General features: G+C 34.9%; 2 protein-coding genes across 5 annotated transcripts; one reads left to right on the plus strand and one right to left on the minus strand.

Annotated features, from left to right (window-relative positions):
* The first annotated feature begins 5,773 nt into the window (after positions 1-5,773).
* On the plus strand, positions 5,774-16,003 carry LOC110654397 (uncharacterized). Of its 4 annotated transcripts, XR_009141839.1 has the most exons (29): positions 5,774-6,265; positions 6,556-6,649; positions 6,913-6,988; positions 7,437-7,501; positions 7,585-7,629; positions 7,709-7,809; positions 7,906-8,047; positions 8,522-8,583; positions 8,659-8,732; positions 8,820-8,890; positions 9,011-9,098; positions 9,186-9,258; positions 9,341-9,436; positions 9,638-9,746; positions 9,860-9,953; positions 10,040-10,123; positions 10,226-10,382; positions 10,605-10,804; positions 11,345-11,389; positions 11,715-11,743; positions 11,842-11,963; positions 12,244-12,291; positions 12,769-12,893; positions 13,013-13,311; positions 13,906-14,842; positions 14,976-15,047; positions 15,255-15,365; positions 15,443-15,565; positions 15,704-16,003. XR_009141839.1 is itself a non-coding variant. In XM_058130749.1 (28 exons), exons 1-28 carry the CDS (start codon positions 5,908-5,910, stop codon positions 15,485-15,487), a joined length of 3,768 nt encoding a protein of 1,255 aa, XP_057986732.1. In that variant the 5' UTR covers positions 5,774-5,907; the 3' UTR covers positions 15,488-16,003. The 4 variants fall into 4 exon arrangements, 3 of the variants coding, with proteins under 3 accessions (XP_057986732.1, XP_021666059.2, XP_057986733.1); XM_058130749.1 differs by having other exon boundaries at positions 9,692-9,746; positions 15,443-16,003; XM_021810367.2 differs by having other exon boundaries at positions 5,775-6,265; positions 15,443-16,003.
* Positions 16,004-16,213: 210 nt separating this feature from the next.
* Positions 16,214-17,387, minus strand: LOC110654399 (WUSCHEL-related homeobox 8-like). Its single transcript, XM_058130751.1, has 3 exons — positions 17,111-17,387; positions 16,633-17,010; positions 16,214-16,536 (listed from the first exon to the last, which is right to left on the minus strand). Exons 1-3 carry the CDS (start codon positions 17,280-17,282, stop codon positions 16,454-16,456), a joined length of 633 nt encoding a protein of 210 aa, XP_057986734.1. The 5' UTR covers positions 17,283-17,387; the 3' UTR covers positions 16,214-16,453.
* Positions 17,388-19,612: the final 2,225 nt, after the last annotated feature.

The raw sequence follows: 19,612 nt of genomic DNA on the forward strand, positions 1-19,612 counted from the left end.
ACAAATCCTACACTTAAGGCCACAAACGGCACAATGAGCAAAAATAGGAAATATTTGCTGCAGTAAATCTTAACAGCACATTTGACTTATTCAAATAAAAATGAAGAATTAAAAATAAGTGCAACAAATAAAAATAAGTTTATGACAGCAGCAGGCAACAGCAAGACTTGGTCCAAGAGCAAGACTTAAATGATGGAACTCTGCGTCGTTCTTCAAGGATTCCTATCAAGAATAGGAAGTATATGAACTAAGTCTTAATGATGGAACTCTGCGTCGTTCTTCAAGGATTCCTATCAAGAATATGAAGTATATGAACTAAGTCTTGCTCTTGGACCAAGTCTTCTTTGTTGCTGCTTCTTTGTCATAAAATTATTTTTATTTGTTGCACTTATTTTTAATTCTTCATTTTTATTTGAATAAGTCAAATGTGCTGTTAAGATTTACTGCAGCAAATATTTCCTATTTTTGCTCATTGTGCCGTTTGTGGCCTTAAGTGTAGGATTTGTCAGTTGTTCCTTCTGCTATTTATTCATTTGTATTGGCTGATGGGTCCCAGTCAAAGCTTTAAAGAATTTGGTTCTCAAAATGAGAACTTTGGTGTATTTTTTTTCTTCTCCTTACTGCTGCCAATACAAATGAATAAATAGCGAAGGAACAATCGACAAATCCTACACTTAAGGCCACAAGCGGCACAATGAGCAAAAATAGGAAATATTTGTCGAAGAAATCTTAACTACACATTTGACTTATTCAAATAAAAATGAAGAATTAAAAATAAGTGCAACAAATAAAAATCAGTTTATGACAAAGAACAGCAAATGAAGACTTGGTCAAGAGCAAGACTTAGTTCATATACTTCCTATTCTTGATAGGAATCCTTGAAGAACGACGCAGAGTTCCATCATTTAATGATGGAACTCTGCGTCGTTCTTCAAGGATTCCTATCAAGAATAGGAAGTATATGAACTAAGTCTTAATGATGGAACTCTGCGTCGTTCTTCAAGGATTCCTATCAAGAATAGGAAGCATATGAACTAAGTCTTGCTCTTGGACCAAGTCTTGCTGTTGCCTGCTGCTGTCATAAACTTATTTTTATTTGTTGCACTTATTTTTAATTCTTCATTTTTATTTGAATAAGTCAAATGTGCTGTTAAGATTTACTGCAGCAAATATTTCCTATTTTTGCTCATTATGCCGTTTGTGGCCTTAAGTGTAGGATTTGTCAGTTGTTCCTTCTGCTATTTATTCATTTGTATTGGCAGCAGTAAGGAGAGGAAAAAAAATACACCAAAATTCTCATTTTTGAGAACCAAATTCTTTAAAGCTTTGACTGGGACCCATCAGCGGGGTGAACTCGAACTTGATGGAATCCTGCGATGAAATCCAGTTTTGTAAAGTAGGCAGCTCCATGAAGTTCGTCCAACATATCTTCAACGGTTGGAATTGGAAATCTGTCCCGGATTATCACTGCGTTGAGGGCTCTGTAATCTGTACAAAAACGCCAAGAACCATCCTTTTTCTTAACAAGCAGAACAGGGGAAGAAAAGGGACTGGTACTGGCCTGAATTAACCCAGAATTCAGCATATCTTGGACTTGCTTTTCAATTTCCGCCTTCTGAAAGTAGGCGTACCTGTATGGTCGGACATTAACTGGATTCGTTCCTTCTTTGAGGTTGATATGGTGGCTGATAGTGCGCTCAGGAGGGAGCTGATTTGGCCGATGATAAACATCTGAAAATTTATCCAGCAATTTCCGCATCTCTGGGTGAATTCTTTCGGGTAAATCTAGTGATGAAGTTTCAACGCAAATGGCAAAAAATGAGCTATGGTGTCGCAGCTCTTTAGCCATCGCCTTCAAGGAGGAAGATTTAATTTGCTGTTCTGTTAAACCTTGCAGGTGTCGCTGCTCCCCATTCCAAATAAAATCCATAGTCAACCTGTCCCAATTGCATTGGACTGTCCCCAATTACCGCAGCCACTGTACCCCTAATACCACATCCAAACCCATGATTGGCAAGGAATAAAACGTAATTGAGAAGGGTATACCTTGCAAGAGGCTGGAGTATTTCTGAATTTTCCACTGCATTGAAGAGGATCCCCATTTGTTACTTTCACGTTGAAGGGTCTCGTTGGTTCGACCAACAATTTGAGTGATCCGGCCACTTTTTCGTTGATGAAATTATGCGTGGACCCACTATCAATGAGGCAAATCAGTTCTAAGGATTTGATTTGAATAACAACCCGCATGGTACCTGATGAAGACCACCCAATAAGTGCATGTAGAGAAATTTCAGGTTCACCATCTTCATCATCGTCGTCAATGTCAAATCCGCCATCAAGAAGAAGAAGTTGGGGTTTAGTACACCCGTGTCCAGGAACAAACTTCTCATCACAATTAAAGCACAGTCCTTTCGCCCGCCGATTTTGCATCTCTTCCCACGAAAGCCGTTTTATTGGTGTAGATGGTTTGCTCGTTGTCGGGGACAAAAAACTCATCTGATAAGACGGACGAATTGCCTTCTTTTGTCCAGCAACTGTTCATCCCTCATTCGAGCTAGGCTGATGGCTTCTTCCAGAGTTTTCGGTTTAAACATTCTGATTCCCTCAGCAATCTCTGGTTTAAGACCTCCCATAAACGTCCCAACAAGTGCCTTTTGTGTCCACCCTTTTACTCTGTTACCCAATCTTTCGAACTCCCGTTGATAATCTCGCAAGAGTCCAGTTTGGCGAATTTTTGATAAGGACTCATCGAAATCTTCATAGTCAGTAGGCCCAAATCGGGACCATAATTCCTCAGAGAAGATTGCCCATGTTACTGCCATCCCTGCTTCGGTGTGAGTCCTGCGAAGCCACTGCCACCATTCGTTTGCCTCTCCCCAAAGGTGATAAGAGGCCAAAGACACCTTTTCTGAGTCTGGGGTTCCCTGGTATTCAAAGAACTGATCCACCCTTGTGAACCATTCAGTTGGATCATCACCGGAGTATTTTGGAAACTCCAATTTTGCCAATTTCGCAGAAACCAGCGGCCTTCCTCCATCTCTGGATTCTTCTTGGTTGGTGAGATTTTGACTGATTCGATTGCTTATGCTGCTAGATGCATCTTTGCTTGTAAGTGAAAGTTCAGAGAATTTAGTGATGGCTGCCTTGATTTGTTGCAGTTCATCGCTAAGTCCCCGTTCCATCTTTGATAGATCCTCTAGGAGCTGGCCAAGGCCAACCTCCAAATTTTCAATTCGCTCTTTGTTTGTTGCCATGAAAAGAGGAAAAAAGAATTAGGATTGCAAGCTCTGATACCACTGATGGGTCCCAGTCAAAGCTAATTTGGTTCTCAAAATGAGAATTTTGGTGTATTTTTTTTCTTCTCCTTACTGCTGCCAATACAAATGAATAAATAGCAGAAGGAACAACTGACAAATCCTACACTTAAGGCCACAAACGGCACAATGAGCAAAAATAAGAAATATTTACTGCTGTAAATCTTAACAGCACATTTGACTTATTCAAATAAGAATGAAGAATTAAAAATAAGTGCAACAAATAAAAATAAGTTTATGACAGCAGCAGGCAACAGCAAGACTTGGTCCAAGAGCAAGACTTAGTTCATGTACTTCCTGTTCTTGATAGGAATCCTTGAAGAATGACACAGAGTTCCATCAGCTTGTCCCAAATCGAGAGTGTCTTTTCCTCGTGCTTCAGTTTTCAATGATCTTGTATCGTGAGGAACGGTGGTGGAGGTAGCTGTGCTTTCTGCTTCGGATCTTACGGGTCGACCCATCCGAGTCCCAAGGTTCTTTTATTATGGGTTTGGGGCCAAATGTTTGTAAAATGTAGGGTCTTAGTTTGGGCTTGGCCTTGATTTTGTTCATGCTTGTTGTTCTGTTGTCTGTAGATCTGTGTTAATGCTTCCTTTTATCAATGGAAGATCTAACTTTCAATAAAATAATAATCAATTATTTTTTATTATTAATTTTTTATTCGGATATTAGTTCACTAAATTAACCAATAATTTTTTTTATATAAAAAAATATTTTATTAATTATAAATATAATATAAGAGTAAAATATAAATCAATATATTATATTTTTATATATATAAAATTAATTATTTATAAAAAATTTTAAAAAATTTTAAAAAATTTAATAATACCAAGTACGTTAGCTAGTCAAATCAATAAATAAACTTCATGCTCTACTTCTTAACTTCGTTAATCATTAAACTGAACCAATTTAATAACACAACTAAAATAAAAGAAATATATATTTTTTTAATTTATTTTTTCTCTCCTCCTTTCTCCATATGTCAGAATGCTGCTAGGGTGGGATGGGGGCAAAGATTGCTCCGCTATTTTGTCCCACAAGAGATCAAGGTTGAAGGGGGGCAAGCAGGTTTCCGTGAGATATATTTTATTTTATTTTAATATATCATCATACATTATAAAATTATTTATTAAAAAATAAATTATAAATTAAAAGCATAAATTTTAAATGTAATTTTAATAATGTACGTATATTGTTATAAAAATTATAATATTTAATTACTAAAATATGTAAAAGTAAATTAATTTTCAATAAAAAAAATAAAATTTTATTATCAGAACGGGTTATAAAAAGATTTTCACCTAGTGTGTGGTGAGATAAAAAAAAGAATAAACAATAATGAGTCATTCAGTTGTTTAAATCTATAATTTAATTTATATAATTTTAAAATCAAGTAATTAATTAATGATATTTTAAAAAATCTATAAATTAATTTATACAGTTATAATTTCAGTTATGTTATTATTAATTTTAATAAAAATAATTAAAAAATTATTAATTTAATTTCAATATAAAAATCATTTAGTTCATAAAGTTTTATTTTATAATTAATTTAATCCTTAAAATTTGATAAAACTTATAATTTAATTTTTGTAATTCTAATATCAAACAAATTTAGTTATTAACATTTTAATAAATTTACAAATTATTCAATGTCATTAGAATCATTATCGATTATTTATTAAATTTAACAAAAATGATAAAAATGCATTTAACTCAATTTTCAATAAAAAACAATTGATCTTAATTTTTTTTATTAACAAATTGCGTCCAAATTCATTTTGAATTTTTCTTTTTTTTGTACAGATAAAATATAATATAATATAATATATGAATATATTAAAAATTTATATATATTATTAAAATAATAATGATAAATAAAATTGTATAAAATTATAAGAACTTATTTATAAATAACTATAATATTTAAAGGATTAAATCGTAAAAGATGTGAATAATTATATAATTAACTAAAATTTTTAATGACTTTAAAATAATTAATCTATAAATTTATTAATTATAATATAAATTTAAAATTTTTATATTTAATAAAATTTACATTTTAAAAATATAAAAATTAAATTATTAATAAAATAAAATTTCAAAAATTAAATTATTTTCAAATTAAAAATATAGTTAACTATAGTGTTTTTTAAAATTAGCCATAACTTAATAGAAATTATAAGGATAAGGATTAACTTATAAATTTATTAAGATATCAAAAATTAAATTTTTTAATTTTAAAATTATAAAAACTAAATTATAGATTTAACAAACATCAAAGATTAGGTTATAGTTTAAAAAATATAAAACACAAGCGGGTCGGATCATACTTGAAAACGATATTCTTACTCATATATTATTTTCTCTACAGCTTTCATTTCCTAAAGGCCCAACCCGTATTCCTCTGAGAGAGAGAGAGAGAGAGAGAGAGAGAGAGACCTAACACGACAAGAAGCAGTGAAAACAAGATGCCGCCCAAACTCAAAATTTCCCGCCAACATCACAGGTCCACTTTAAATTGATTTCTTCCCAGCCCCTCTTCCGTTCGCCGTCCTCTTTCCAATATCCTTCACTGAATCTCACGATAATGGTCTCCGCAACTCTTGCAAGCAACAAACCAAATCCTAAAACCAAAAATGTATACCATATCGGCGGAATCCAAGTGGAATTTCCGTACCAACCGTATGGAACGCAGCTCGCTTTCATGGGAAGGGTCATTTCCACTCTCGATCGAGCCCAGAGAGACGGTCATTGCCATGCACTGCTCGAGTCACCCACTGGTACTGGGAAATCCCTCTCGCTTCTTTGCTCCACTCTCTCGTGGCAACAGAACTACAAGATCAAGCACCAGAATGCCGATCTGTCTTTTCAAAAACCCAACCCCGATGCAATGACCGATCCTCTGGCACATGGCGGTGGATTTATTCCGGAGACACAGCCTTCGAGTAAGCTTTAGATTGAACATTGTGTTAAACCATAATATGTCAACCCAAGTAATCGTTGATGTGCAACGATCAGATAGGAAATGCGAATTTTCTGTTATTCCTACCTGTTATATAAAACATAAAACTAAGGGGGTATGAAAAGGAAAACAAATTCTTAATTTTATTTATGTTAGTGACCGCTTTCTTTTGGGCAACGAAAAGGGACATGGATTTTAGTTTAACTTAAAGCCTCCAGGTACTTATTTGGAACTCTGTACTGATCAACCACGCTAATATTTGATTTCCCTTAGGTATTCCACCTTCTATAAATGCAGAGCCACCCCAACCTGCGGAAGCTAACAAAAATCAAAAGAAAAAGGCTGCACCCATCATATTTTACTCATCGTAAGTTTTATAATCTTGAATTAACACCATAGATGAATTGTTGTCTTCCTTTGGGTAATGAAATTTTATTGTGATTTGAATTCATGATTGATATACCTCATGCTCGTTTGGAAAATAGCAAGGTTGATGTGTTTTTAATTTTAACTTTTCATTTAATCTGTCAAAATGCTTTTGTAAATTCACGAGGAGATGAAGTTATTTGATAAAATGCTAAAATATTTAATCAAAATTTCATTTCTACTGTTTTCTATGGTTAATTAAAGGAGGACGCATTCACAAATTTCCCAAGTGATCCGCGAATATAGGAAAACTGCATATCGGGTCCCAATGGCAGTGTTGGTAAGTTTATTCCTTTACTCAAAATACATTATTTTTTGTGTCTACGAGGTATTCATTAATTAATGTGCACTTGAATTGAAGTTTCTGTGGTCTCATTTTCCAGTTATTTTCTGTTCCTCCCTCTTCTTCTTATCCACTCAATGAAATTATACCATTAGAAATAATGCTTTAACTCAAGTTGGACATTGTATCGAGTTTTATGATGACATTTAATTATTTTTAACAAAATTGACTCATGATTTTTACAGGTGCAAAATAATTTGTTACTCACACATGGCTGCGCACACACAAGAGTTTCTAGATGGGATGCAAAAGAAAGTTGTATTAGTTAAACATATGATAAATGTTATACAAGTTAATATTGCTTAAATCAACCAGCTAAAAGATCTGAGTGTCAAAGATTTTTTTTATGTTCTTATCTTTTCTCTAATTTAGAGGTGCTTTTCAGGCTTCAAGAAAACATTACTGCACAAATGCACATGTACGTGGCAGGGAGAATATTGATGAAGAATGGTACACTTTTTAGGTTAAAGGCCCTTTCCTCTGTAAATTATATCCTTTTTCCCTGCCTGAAATATGTTTTTGAAAATTTTCAGTAAACTTCTCTTAAGGGATCAAGATGCTGGGTGCTCACAATTCAAGTGAGTTACTTGTCTAACTATATATCATTTCTTCATTTATTTTATTTGCCATAAAAGAAAATTTACTATCTGCAAGCAGAAATGCAAATAAAGTCAGAGCTCATCCATCACTTCAAAGTGGAGGTTGCCATGAGGTCCATGATATTGAAGATCTTGTTAAAGTTGGAAATGTTGTTAAAGGTTTATGTTGTACTTTTAAGAATTTTGTTGCACCACATGTCTTCCAAACACTTTATTACCATTCAATACCTTATAAGCATTTCTTTTCTTTTCCAGGTTGTTCATACTATGCGGCTCGCTCAATGGCGGATGATGCACAGTTAATTTTCTGCCCATACAACTATATAATTAATCCAGTCATCCGAGGAGCAATGGATGTAGACATTAAAGGAGCCATTCTTATTCTTGATGAAGCTCAGTATGTCTTGCAATTTTTCGTTCAATTGCTGAGAAAAACAAAGAATTTAACAAATTTTACATATTCTTCATCAATTATATTTTGTAAATATTAATTTATTCTTATAACTTATTCGAGCAAAATCCACTATACCTTTCAGTGTTTCCATCCACACTATGAAAAAAAAATATATGGCCATACTTTTGAATTTCCTAGCCTGTGCAACTTATATGATTCAATTTGTGGCAGCACAATGCTTGCAAGTATACAAGTTCTTTGCATCTTCCTAATATAAGATTCTCAGCATCTTCTTTTAAAGCTCTAGGAATTGACATATTTGCCATGGTTTTGGAATATGATATATTTACATATCTGCTATTCGGGCATCTGAAAGGCATGTCAGTATCACCAGTCATGTTGTCCCCAGTACTAATTTTGGTTGGATTTCTTTGAACATTTCAAATCTTATTTCTTACTGAAATTCCTGGCCTGCAGTAACATAGAAGACATTGCTCGTGATGCTGGCAGTATGGACGCTGAAGAAGATGTTTTACATAGTAGGTTAATGAACTGCTAGCTTTTCATTTCTTTATTAAATCATTATTTTGCTTATTGTTGTCACGTTGTCAAAGAATTGCAGATGGAATTACAGGAACTTTGTATGCTCAAGCCCACAATTTACCAACCACTACATGATATGGCACAGGTAACGTTAGCTGTACTTCACAATTGTAGAAGCTCGAAATTTCATTCACTTATTTACCAGTTGAATATTTGCGCCAAATATGCTTAGGATTTGTTGAGTTGGATGAACCGGAGGAAAAGCACATTACAGAAGCGTGAATTTCAGCACTATTGTTCTTGGTGAGATCCTTTTATTGTTCATGTATGTATATACAGTTTCAATGACAAAAAGCCCGAAATTACAATTTGAATATTGGCATCAAAGTGTAATCAATTTTTGCATGTTGCTATGCATTATAGTTGGACTGGTGATAAGGCTCTGAGGGAGCTTGAAGACGCTAATATTTCACAGCAGTGCTTCCCAATCTTGCTGGATTGTGCCACAAAGGTTTCTTGTTGCATTATTTTAGATTTGATTCTTAGCATTTAGGTGCTCTTCAATATTTACACTCTTATGAATCTGATTTTTATTAAGGCAATTAAAGCTGCAACAGATACAGAATTGGACACAGATCATTTAAGTGGCATGTCAGTGATAGTGTTGGAAGGTATATGTTGTCATCCTGTGCTTATTAGATGGTCATTGAAATTCAACTTTATAAACTGACTGCCAATGAAAGTTTCAACCAGGTTTATTCTCTTCACTTACTTATTTCTTCTCAAGAAACGGTTGTCACGCATCTGACTATCAGCTTGCTTTGCAACGATCTATTAAAAGAGATAGAAGTAAGTGATCAATATAGTTGTTGCCTTTTGATTAGCGTAATAGAGTTGTTTATCATTCGAAGATAGGACATTTGTTGCCTGATAAATTTTGGCTGAAGGCAAATGTTCTGTGATCTATTAGATGGTTTATTAGAAAACCAAGATGCCCTCTTTCATTGTTTCCCTGTTATTTCATTTTCTTCATTCTAAATATAAATGCAGAAAATCCTGTTGGTGACTGGACATATACTTTAAGTTTATGGTGCTTGAATCCAGGTGTTGTTTTTAGAGACATTGCTAATATTTCTTTGTCAGTCATTTTAACGTCTGGGTAAGTGCGAGGCATTAATATTTTTTCTCTGCTCTTTGGTTCAAGTACATCCTACAATCCATTATGTTCTCTATAGAGTATTACTTATATATGTATGGTTTCTGGTATTTTAGGACTCTATCACCAATGAATTCCTTCTCATCTGAGCTTGGAGTTCAGTTTGGAACTTGTCTGGAAGCACCGCATGTGGTTGATACCGAATCACAGGTAAGACTGTCACATGTTTGTCTTTATTGATCCTAGTTCTAGTGTGTTCCTCAATTCATGTATGGTTTATCAATCTTTTGCTTAAGGTGTGGGCTGCTGTAATATCCACTGGTCCTGATAATTATCCACTGAATGCAAGTTATAAAACAGCAGATGAGTATGCTTTCCAGGTATTTCTCTATTATATCATTGATATATGTTGTATGATGATCCAAAATGGATTTTGTTCTATGTTTAATAGGATACTATTTTATTCGCATCTTATTGTGAAGGATGCACTTGGAAAAACGTTGGAGGATATTTGCATGATTGTCCCAGCTGGCTGTCTTGTGTTCTTCCCAAGTTATAAGCTCATGGAAAAACTCTGCAATCGTTGGCGTGAAACTGGTCAATGGTCTCAACTAAATGCCAAAAAGTCCTTCTTTGTTGGTGAGGCTGGTGACTGTTTGTTTATATGTATTTGATCATATACTTGATAATTATTTCTTCATGAATCGCTGTTAATAGTTTGTCTCTGCATTTTGGACAACATTTTTATATTACGTTGGCCATAATTTGATTTATTTGGCATTCATGTCTAGAGATTCTTGGATGTCTCTTTGAAATTCTTTTGGTTGGATTGAAAATGCTGCTTTCTGTTGGTTAATGTAGAGCCAAGAGGAGGAAGCCAGGAGGATGATTTTGACTCTGTTTTGAAGGGTTATCATGATTCGATTCATCAACGTAACAAACATGCTGTTGGGAGAAAGAGAAGGGTAAAAAAAGTAGACCTCAATCACTTCAAGGCTATAGAACCCACAGAAAATTCTGAAAAAGGGGGAGCTGCGTTTCTTGCTGTTTGCCGGGGAAAGGTGCAATTTATTATTCTAAAAGCACACTTATCAGATAACTGGAATGTTGTTTTGGTCGAAGGATGCCGAGCCATTTTTTGTTGGCATTATGAGTTGGCTGTCAGGAAGTTCTCATTACCATAACGAATCCATTTTGCATTCTTTCTTGGATTAGTCACTAGGATGGTGCTGCTTTGACCAAGTTCACTTGCATAATAAGGAATAGATAATCATAAAATGTCTTGTTCATCAAGATGGTGTTTTGATAATTGATATTAAATTCTGAAAATATCATTTATGTGCTTTAATTGATATTAAATTCTGAAAATATCATTTATGTGCTTTACCCTTGAGAAAAATGATTTTTTGCCCAAAAAAATCATTATACTTGTCTCATCTAAATGTTTACTTGAGGGAGGTTTGTTGGTGCACTAATAATTGTTGAGGTGCAGTTGTTTTTGGTAAAAGTAAATGATATAATCTTTTTCAAATTATGTGAATTTTTTCTTCTGTTTTGTCATTACTGCTTCCAATTTTTAATGAGTGGATTATTTCTTACAGGTTTCAGAAGGAATGGACTTTTCTGATGATAATGCTCGAGTGGTTGTATCCTTGTGCTTTATTTGAATTCTTATTTCTATTTGCCACTTGGTGTATTTTTTCTTAAATATGTTATGGGACATATGTGCCGCCTTAGTCCATAAAATTTCTCGACTATAGTTATAAGGACCAGTTAACCATGTCAGCGTCAGGCATTCACAGGTTCAGGTTAACTGTATGGCTGATGATCAGATCTGTGCAAGTAGCGTGCAATGTCATTTTTTAATGATTGCATCCTGTTTGTGTCAGAAAAAGCTACTAATTCAGTATTAAACGCCACTGCTTTTTTTTCCCCTAGAGATCCTTAACTTTGAACCCTTGACCATTTCAGATAGTAGTTGGTATTCCATTTCCAAACGTGTAAGAATCCTTCCAATTTACAAGTTCTAAAAACTTTTTAATAAAGAGATTGCAATTTACGGTTTAGAATTTGCTGATCGATTCAAAATTTTTGTTAGACATGATATTCAAGTCGGTCTAAAGAAGAACTACAACGACATATACAAAACATCAAAAAAACTTCTAAGTGGGAATGAGTGGTACTGTCACCAAGCCTTCCGAGCTCTGAATCAAGCTATAGGTATGCTTATCATTGGCATCACTGTTAATGCTAATTATACATAGATATGCATGCATGCACACGCGTTAACCATAATGTTTGGTGCATAAAATTTTTGCTTTTAATTTTACTATTTGTATTTTGTTTATATATATATACAGTTAAAGAGTGAGATTATAATTTTGCTGCTATAATATTGTTATCAAAAAATTCTTGTCACCATAATAGTTTATTGGAGGTATTATTCGGGGATCACTAGTTCTATTAGTATATTTTATTATCTCTGTTTGAATTCATGTAGGACGCTGTATACGGCATAGGTTTGACTATGGAGCCATCATCCTATTAGGTAATTCTTTTGATTGCTTTGATTTATGATCATCATCATTCCTGTAATCTGAAAGAGTTAAGACTTCTCTTCCTTTGTTATGAAATAATGTCTTCTTAATAATTTGCAAGATTTGCATTGGCCATATTTCTAATTTTGAGATGCCCAGCTTCTTTGATGCTTCACTTCTCTCTCTCTCTCTTCGGGACTCAAAATCTAGTTTCATTTTCTACAGAAACTGTGTTTTCAGAAAGTGAATATTAGGTGCAATCAATTATGGCCATCAGATAATTTGTTTTCTATGAAGTGCATTTTTCTGTAAATTTATTGAAGCTTGATGTGAAGCTTCTGTGACCAGTTGTGGAAACCCAGGCCTTGGATGCTATTAAATTTCAATATTGTATTCAGATTATTATTACAATTAACTTAATTGCAACTTAACCATTACCTTTTATATCTAGTCATTAACGACTTCTTTTATATGGTTTCCACAAGCAGACGAGCGTTATAACAAAGAGCAGAATAAAGTTTACATTTCAAAGTGGCTAAAGAAATCTATTCGCCACTATGACAGCTATAACATGTCAATGGAGGGATTACAGACCTTTTTCAGAGATGTCAAGGTCCTCTATACATGTCCACGAGTTTTGCATTACTAAGCAACTTCTTTTCCTATAGCCAAGACAAGTTAGCGGATGAATGATACTAATTATGTTGTTTCTTTGGCCAAAATTGCATTTAGGACAACATTTGCAAGAAGATGGTGGATCTCTTACCGAATTCTGACACTAGCGAGGGAAAAAACATGCCTGCTGGTGAGCAAGTCAAAGGTTGTGCAAAAAACAAAAAGCGGATGTTGAACAAGTCTGATCATTCTGAAGGGATACCAGTCCAGTTGACAAAATGTGATGCAACTTCTCCTGAAGCTAAGTTTCAAGATGATGTTGAAGGACAGGCATCCATGCAAATGAACAAGGACGTTGACAGTCAGAGAGAAATTATTGATCTAGAATGCGACTTTCAGAAAGATTCAAGTTCAAGGTGAGTATTTCATGATTTTTAGTTCCTCTTCAGGTAATCAAATATTCAGTTTCGCTAGCAACATGTGAGATTAATATCGCAACGAATATTCTTACCTATCGCATTTACGAAGTTTCTATTGCCCAAAGAGGTATTTCTGTCGACTGTGTAACGGTGAATGAATGTTCAGATATAATACAGTCCTCAAGAACCTTCAGTTAGCATATTGCATGATAGAAGCTGCACCCAAGAAACAATAAAATAAATGTAATTATCATGATTATGCCAAAAAGAAATTCTGAGCACATTTGTTAAAATAAATTGAATGTAATGAAATAAAAATTCAATCAAAATTTCAAACTAAAAACTCCTTATATTATAATCTATGTGGTCTATGAGTGATGAGTCCTGCAACGTTTCAAAGTTCCCACTGCAAGATACCCTAATGGAAAACAAAAGGCGGAAAGTTGCTGTATTTTATCTCCGCATATCATCATATATAACGTATCCATACATTCATATACGGTAAATATTTGGTTATGCTAAAAGTATCTTTTTTTCTGATGAATTATTAACGCCATGACTCCTGCAAGATTAAAAGGTGCATTTTTGTAGGTGCTCTGAGGCATCTTCCCAGGAATATCCAGAAATAACCATCGTGAAGGAAACCCCTGGTATGGGCTGCAATGGAGCCACAACTAGATCCAGTTCTTTCTCCAAGGATGGGAACTCTTGTTTATCCATGTTTCAGGCGTCTGTTGAGTTTATGGATCAAGTGTCATCCTGTCCATTGTCTCCTGCAGATGCAAGCAAAGCTGTTAGCAAATCCCAGTGTTTAGTTGTAGAGACTCCCAAAAAAGACTTCACTGAGAACACCTGCAACCTGATACCGGAAGCAGAGTCAACTCTTAATTTGAGTGTTAATTCTCATACCCAGAAAAAGAGCAAGTCCATGGGCTGGCCATTAATTGACCATGTTGAAGAAAAATCTGATTCTCCCTATGCTGAAACTCCTGGCTGTGTTAGTTTCATAAGAAACACAAGCGCTAATAAAGATGCAAATCGCAGGATTGAATTTGATTCTGTGACCAACTCTTTAGAATGCCAGTCCGCTAAGTTAAAAGCATCCCAATCGTTCCCAGTGGGCAATTGTGCTCCATCACATATCTCTTCTGATCCTGTCATGGACCAGAATTTACGAATTTCTTGTTCACGCTGCAATAGCCCCTTGGGTCTTCCTGAAAACCAGTTATACGTTAGGTGCTCATTGACTTCATCATCAAAAGTTCACTTAATGTCTCTTGTGAAAGGAAAATTGGAGCATTGCTCAGAGAATGCATCAACATGCATGCCTGTTCTCATGACTGATATCACATCAGTAGATCAGCGTCTCTGCAATAATACTCTCGAAGATAAGCCAGGACGAGGGGTTTGGTGTGAAGAAGATGGGTGTGTTTTCCATTCTCTTTTTTGCCCCTTCTGCAGTACCTCAAACTGTCTTGGAGTGCAAATCATGGCTACTGATGCATCAAATGTTCAATTACTTAACAAGGTTCATTTTAATGGGATTTTGTATATTATGCTTTTGCAAACTAAAACTATTTTGTCTTTATTTTCTTTCACTTGTCCTGCTCTGTTAATTTTCCTGCATGCTATTCTTCTAATTACTAATGCTTACTATGCAGATATTATTTTATTTAGATCATCTGGAAATTCAGAATCTTGAAGCATCAGTTGACATGGAATCGAGGCAAAAGGTATTTTTTGACGTTCTAGTATTTCTTTTTTGTTTCTACATTTGTGTGGGTGTCCACGTCAAATAAAAGACTCAAGGACTAACTATGCAATCACATGCCTAACTGGTTGAAAAAAAAAAAATTCCCAAGGTTTTTTTAGTCCCAAGGTTTATTTGTTGTACTTTCATTCTTGTATTAATCGTTAAATTATATTTTGTATGATTGCAGGATTTCCTAGACAGCCCAAGCATGGATAAGATTGCTGCTTTCAACTCCCTTGATAGATTCTTATATACCCCGCAGCAGAATTCCGGAGGTTGGAGGACTACAAGGCCAAAGGTCACAAATTTATACTTGCGTTGAACTTTCGATAATAAGATTCTGCCAGGGGAAAATTCATTTTTCTTTCCTTGCAGCTGAGGCTACCAAACAGAGGGCAGGTTTCAAACAGACAATGTTGATGCAGGAAAACTCCTTGTACATTGCACATGGCAGCTCAGATACATAATTTTGCCATATTTTTGTCTTCACTTACAGAGGTAATTAAATGGGGTCAGGTCCGCCTTCTCGCAGTTGCATGTGACAGTGAACATGGGTCATTGTAAATTAGAAAGAGTAACTAGCTTCCACAACAACCAGATTCTGCGTTCACTTCACTGCTGTGTTTGATTGTATAGGTCATACATGTTGAGCACTGACTGCAGGCATTGATATTCAACCGAGGAAGGTTACTTCACTGTCCTCACTCCAGTGATTGAGATTTTGCATTTTTGGACATTGTTTATATATTTAGTGTTTGGGATTTTGTTAACTCCTGATGAATGGTCCTTCGGTTTTCTTGTTTGGTGATTGATGAATGATGATACTGGCAGAGCTTGCTCTTTCTTTCTACTCGTAAATTGAACAATGAACTGTATTGTTTTCTTTGCTACCTCTAAAGACTGTTGAGTTATAAAACTAAAACGCAAGTTCCTCAACTGCAAATTCTAGGGTAAAACTTTTATTAAATTTACACAAGCATAGCCAATAGGATATCTGTAATTAGGTGCATTGTAAGTGGCATTCCTCAAATTGTTATGATAAGAATCATGGAGAAAGGTTGAGTTTGGCCAGCTCTTTTCTTTTGATCAACTATACCTTCATCTATCTGATAAAAGAAAATCAATTTCATTTTTGTCTTGTAAAAATAGAAAATAATCAGTGTTAAAATTTTCAATTGATACTCATAATGAACTAAAAGAAACATTCCAAGCAAGAGAGTTGATTGGAATTAGACTTGTCAAGCTGAAGGATCTTAAATGCCATAATCAATAGATCCAATGACCTAAGAAACATGATAATAAATGTCTTCTCTAATCTTTTAGAATATATATGTTATCTTTGGTCGTATAAGTTCTCTGGCTGGTTCTCCCTACCATCTTTTTCAATCAATAATCATCATGTTCCTCCATCTGCAAGTAAGAATTATAGCTCACTGGGACTTCCGTTTGGCCAATTAACCGGTCAATCCCTGCACATGCACACACAAACACATAGGCCAATAGCTCTAAAGGACATTGCATGATTCAGATACCTGATAAAGCCAATAAAGAAAATGTTTGGGTACCTCCTATATCAGGACCCTGGAAGTACATATGATTGAGCATGAGTGCCAAATTTTCATCCACATGGGTATCATCAGGTTTGGTTTTCTGGTCTTTGGCAGAATAGACATGATCGTTTGGTATTGGTGGTAAAGCTGCTTGCTTTCTTTTGGAACGAGCTCTCCTGTTCTGGAACCAATTATAGACGTTTGTTTCAGAAATTGGGCCATGCACTGCAAGTTGATTGGTAATCTCTCTGATACTCTGCCTCTCTGGAGTTGCACTGCTTTGCTCAAATATACTCTCAAGCATTTGAAGCTGCGCAGGCTTTGGAGCCCACCGTTGCCTCGAAGGGATCATTTGGAAAGCATATGGTGAAAATGGACCACAGTAAGGATTCCCTGAAATTCCCATTAATACATAATCATCAATTCAAGAATCATGAAAGAAAAGCAAAGATTTCCCCATGATTCAGTCAATTCATAGAGAAAGAGACGAAACCAGCAAAATCTTGAGGATCAGAGATGGCCTGGTGCATCTGAACAAGACTCTCGCAGATGGTAGCATAAACAGAGATCTGTTTCCTCAGCATCTCCAGCTGCTCATCGGTCATCACCTTCACCCCTAACCCACCACCAACTAAGAACCCATTCTGATACTGTCCCTCCTCCATCTCCACTTTTTCTTGATATGTTCTTGTAGTTTCTTTGTTTCGTCTTCACCTACAAACCAAGTACAACGGAAGCAACCCAAAGCAAAAACAACAGATTCTCTCTCTCTCTCTATATATATATATATATAAAGAAAAAGAAAGGCTGACTTTAGCTTCTAAGCATTTGGCTTTGGAGAAAACTAGAGAGCGAAGAGCAAGGAGCAGAATTAAAAAAAATTTGGAATGTTTCATCTCTCAGACGTGCATGTATATGCGTTTGTATTTCTTTTAATTTTTTATTTAAAATTAATTAAATATATTTAAGGTAAGATTACGTAATTTAGATCCTAATTATTTTTGAAAAAGCCTTGCATGCCGCATATAAATTTGGAATTATTGTCATTTATAAATGAATTTCAACTTTTCCTATTTTGAATTAACCATTACTATATTTTATTACATATTTGCATCCTCTAAAATTACTAAAATTTCATTATTTATTTTATAAATTAGTATAAAAAAAGACAGTGATTTCCAAATAATAATGCTTTGTCAAAACAAAAGTGTGTATATATATTTGGATTGAATGATTTCATTAATGACCACCAAGGGCTAGCTAAAATAATTGTTCTTGAAAACAAATGCAGTAATCTTAATTTTATAAATTATAATTGGCAATTTGGTCTAGCTGTTCAATCCCATTTGAATCACGTTTTAAAAAGGGGTCATGTGGCAAACACAAGAATAAGTTATGTGAATTAAATCAGATTGAATTACCTAAAACTAAAAATGAAAAAAACTCAAATTGAAATCAATATCATCATTGAATCAGACCGGATCTGACCATGAACCACCTTAAGTCAACTTATTTTGGTTCTTTTCCTTTTTTTTAGATTAAAAAAAATTGAATTAAATCAGACTATTAAGTCAAACTATTGATTTTGGTTCTGTTCAAGATTCGAGTAGGAGGTTGAGCTTTAGTCCCAAAGTTTTGGTTTCAATCTAATTTTCAACCTAACTCAGAACGCTGCATAAATTAAACTAAATAACCTATTTTAGATGGGGGTTGGGGGGGGGAAGGCATTAGTGACTTGAATTGATGAGACACATTGAGAGGAAGGGGAATGGAGATGAAAAGAAATCTTGACATGGGGAATTTGGTGTACCTAACAACACCAACAAAATCCAACGGTAAAACACAGCATGTCTTGCTTGCACCACACGCCAACCTTCAAAATGAGTTGATATTCTGAAGTGCAAGGTGGTCCCTAAACAAAGATCTTCAAGAACCCAGTAATAGCGCAACATCTTCAAAGGCCCCCTTTCATGATTTGGTCTTGCACTTGCTCTGTTCTTTCTACACAAAAGATGATGTCTTGAGACTATCATACTCATTAACTTGTAATCGCCATGCATTAGAATAAATCACTGTGCTGTCGAAGCTGTGGGAATAACATATATAAATTAGAATACATCGCCGTATAACATCAAAGGATGGTTTCTCGATTGGAGAAGTATCTGCAATTTCAGAATCCGCTCCAGGGTAAATTCGCACCCCAATTCATCTTCTCCATTCTAAGCACCTGAAAATCTTCTCATCCATAGGCTAATTGCCCGTTTTATATATTTTATATAAACTTCAAGTTGCCCAATCACCCCTGGAATTTGGACAAGAGAACTTGTGGAAGCTTTGAAAACCAGCTACGTATGGCGTTCATCAGAAAGCAGGCATAATTTTTCGTCAACTCCAGCGCGCTGGGATATAGACAAAAGAAAAACTTCTATTTTCCTTTACTCGATGCATTAGAAAACAAGAAATTTTCGATCAAACAATATTCTAACGATGATGATTTGAACTTGTTTGATTAACTGTTGGCACAAAAACGCCAACTTTGTCGCATGTATCCACAGGCTTTCAAACCAATGAGCAGCCTCCGATCTCTACTGACAAGACAATAACATCATTTCACATCGATGACACTACCAGTAGACGTCCCTCCCCCCTCGGCTCACTACTGAGGAGATGCCTCAGATTGTCGAGGACAACAGAGCTGATGCACAAAATGCTGCTATAGAAACAGGTAAACCGAAGACCATCAAATGGGAATTTTGTTTCTTATTTACTATTATAAGAGCCGGATGGATTTATCTTTGTCCAAAAACTATTACACAAGGAAATACAAGACTATAGAGCAATGAGTATACACCCTTGCAAGTAAGAAAATATCAACCAAAGAACACTCATAAGATTTTGCAAAACCACCGACCAAAAGAACCCAAATTTCATATCGACATATCACCAACTCGGTCACAACTACAATATCAATGCAAGTTAATATCTATACAAATAT

This window comes from Hevea brasiliensis, chromosome 12, assembly GCF_030052815.1.
Source record: "Hevea brasiliensis isolate MT/VB/25A 57/8 chromosome 12, ASM3005281v1, whole genome shotgun sequence".
Lineage (NCBI taxonomy): Eukaryota > Viridiplantae > Streptophyta > Magnoliopsida > Malpighiales > Euphorbiaceae > Hevea > Hevea brasiliensis.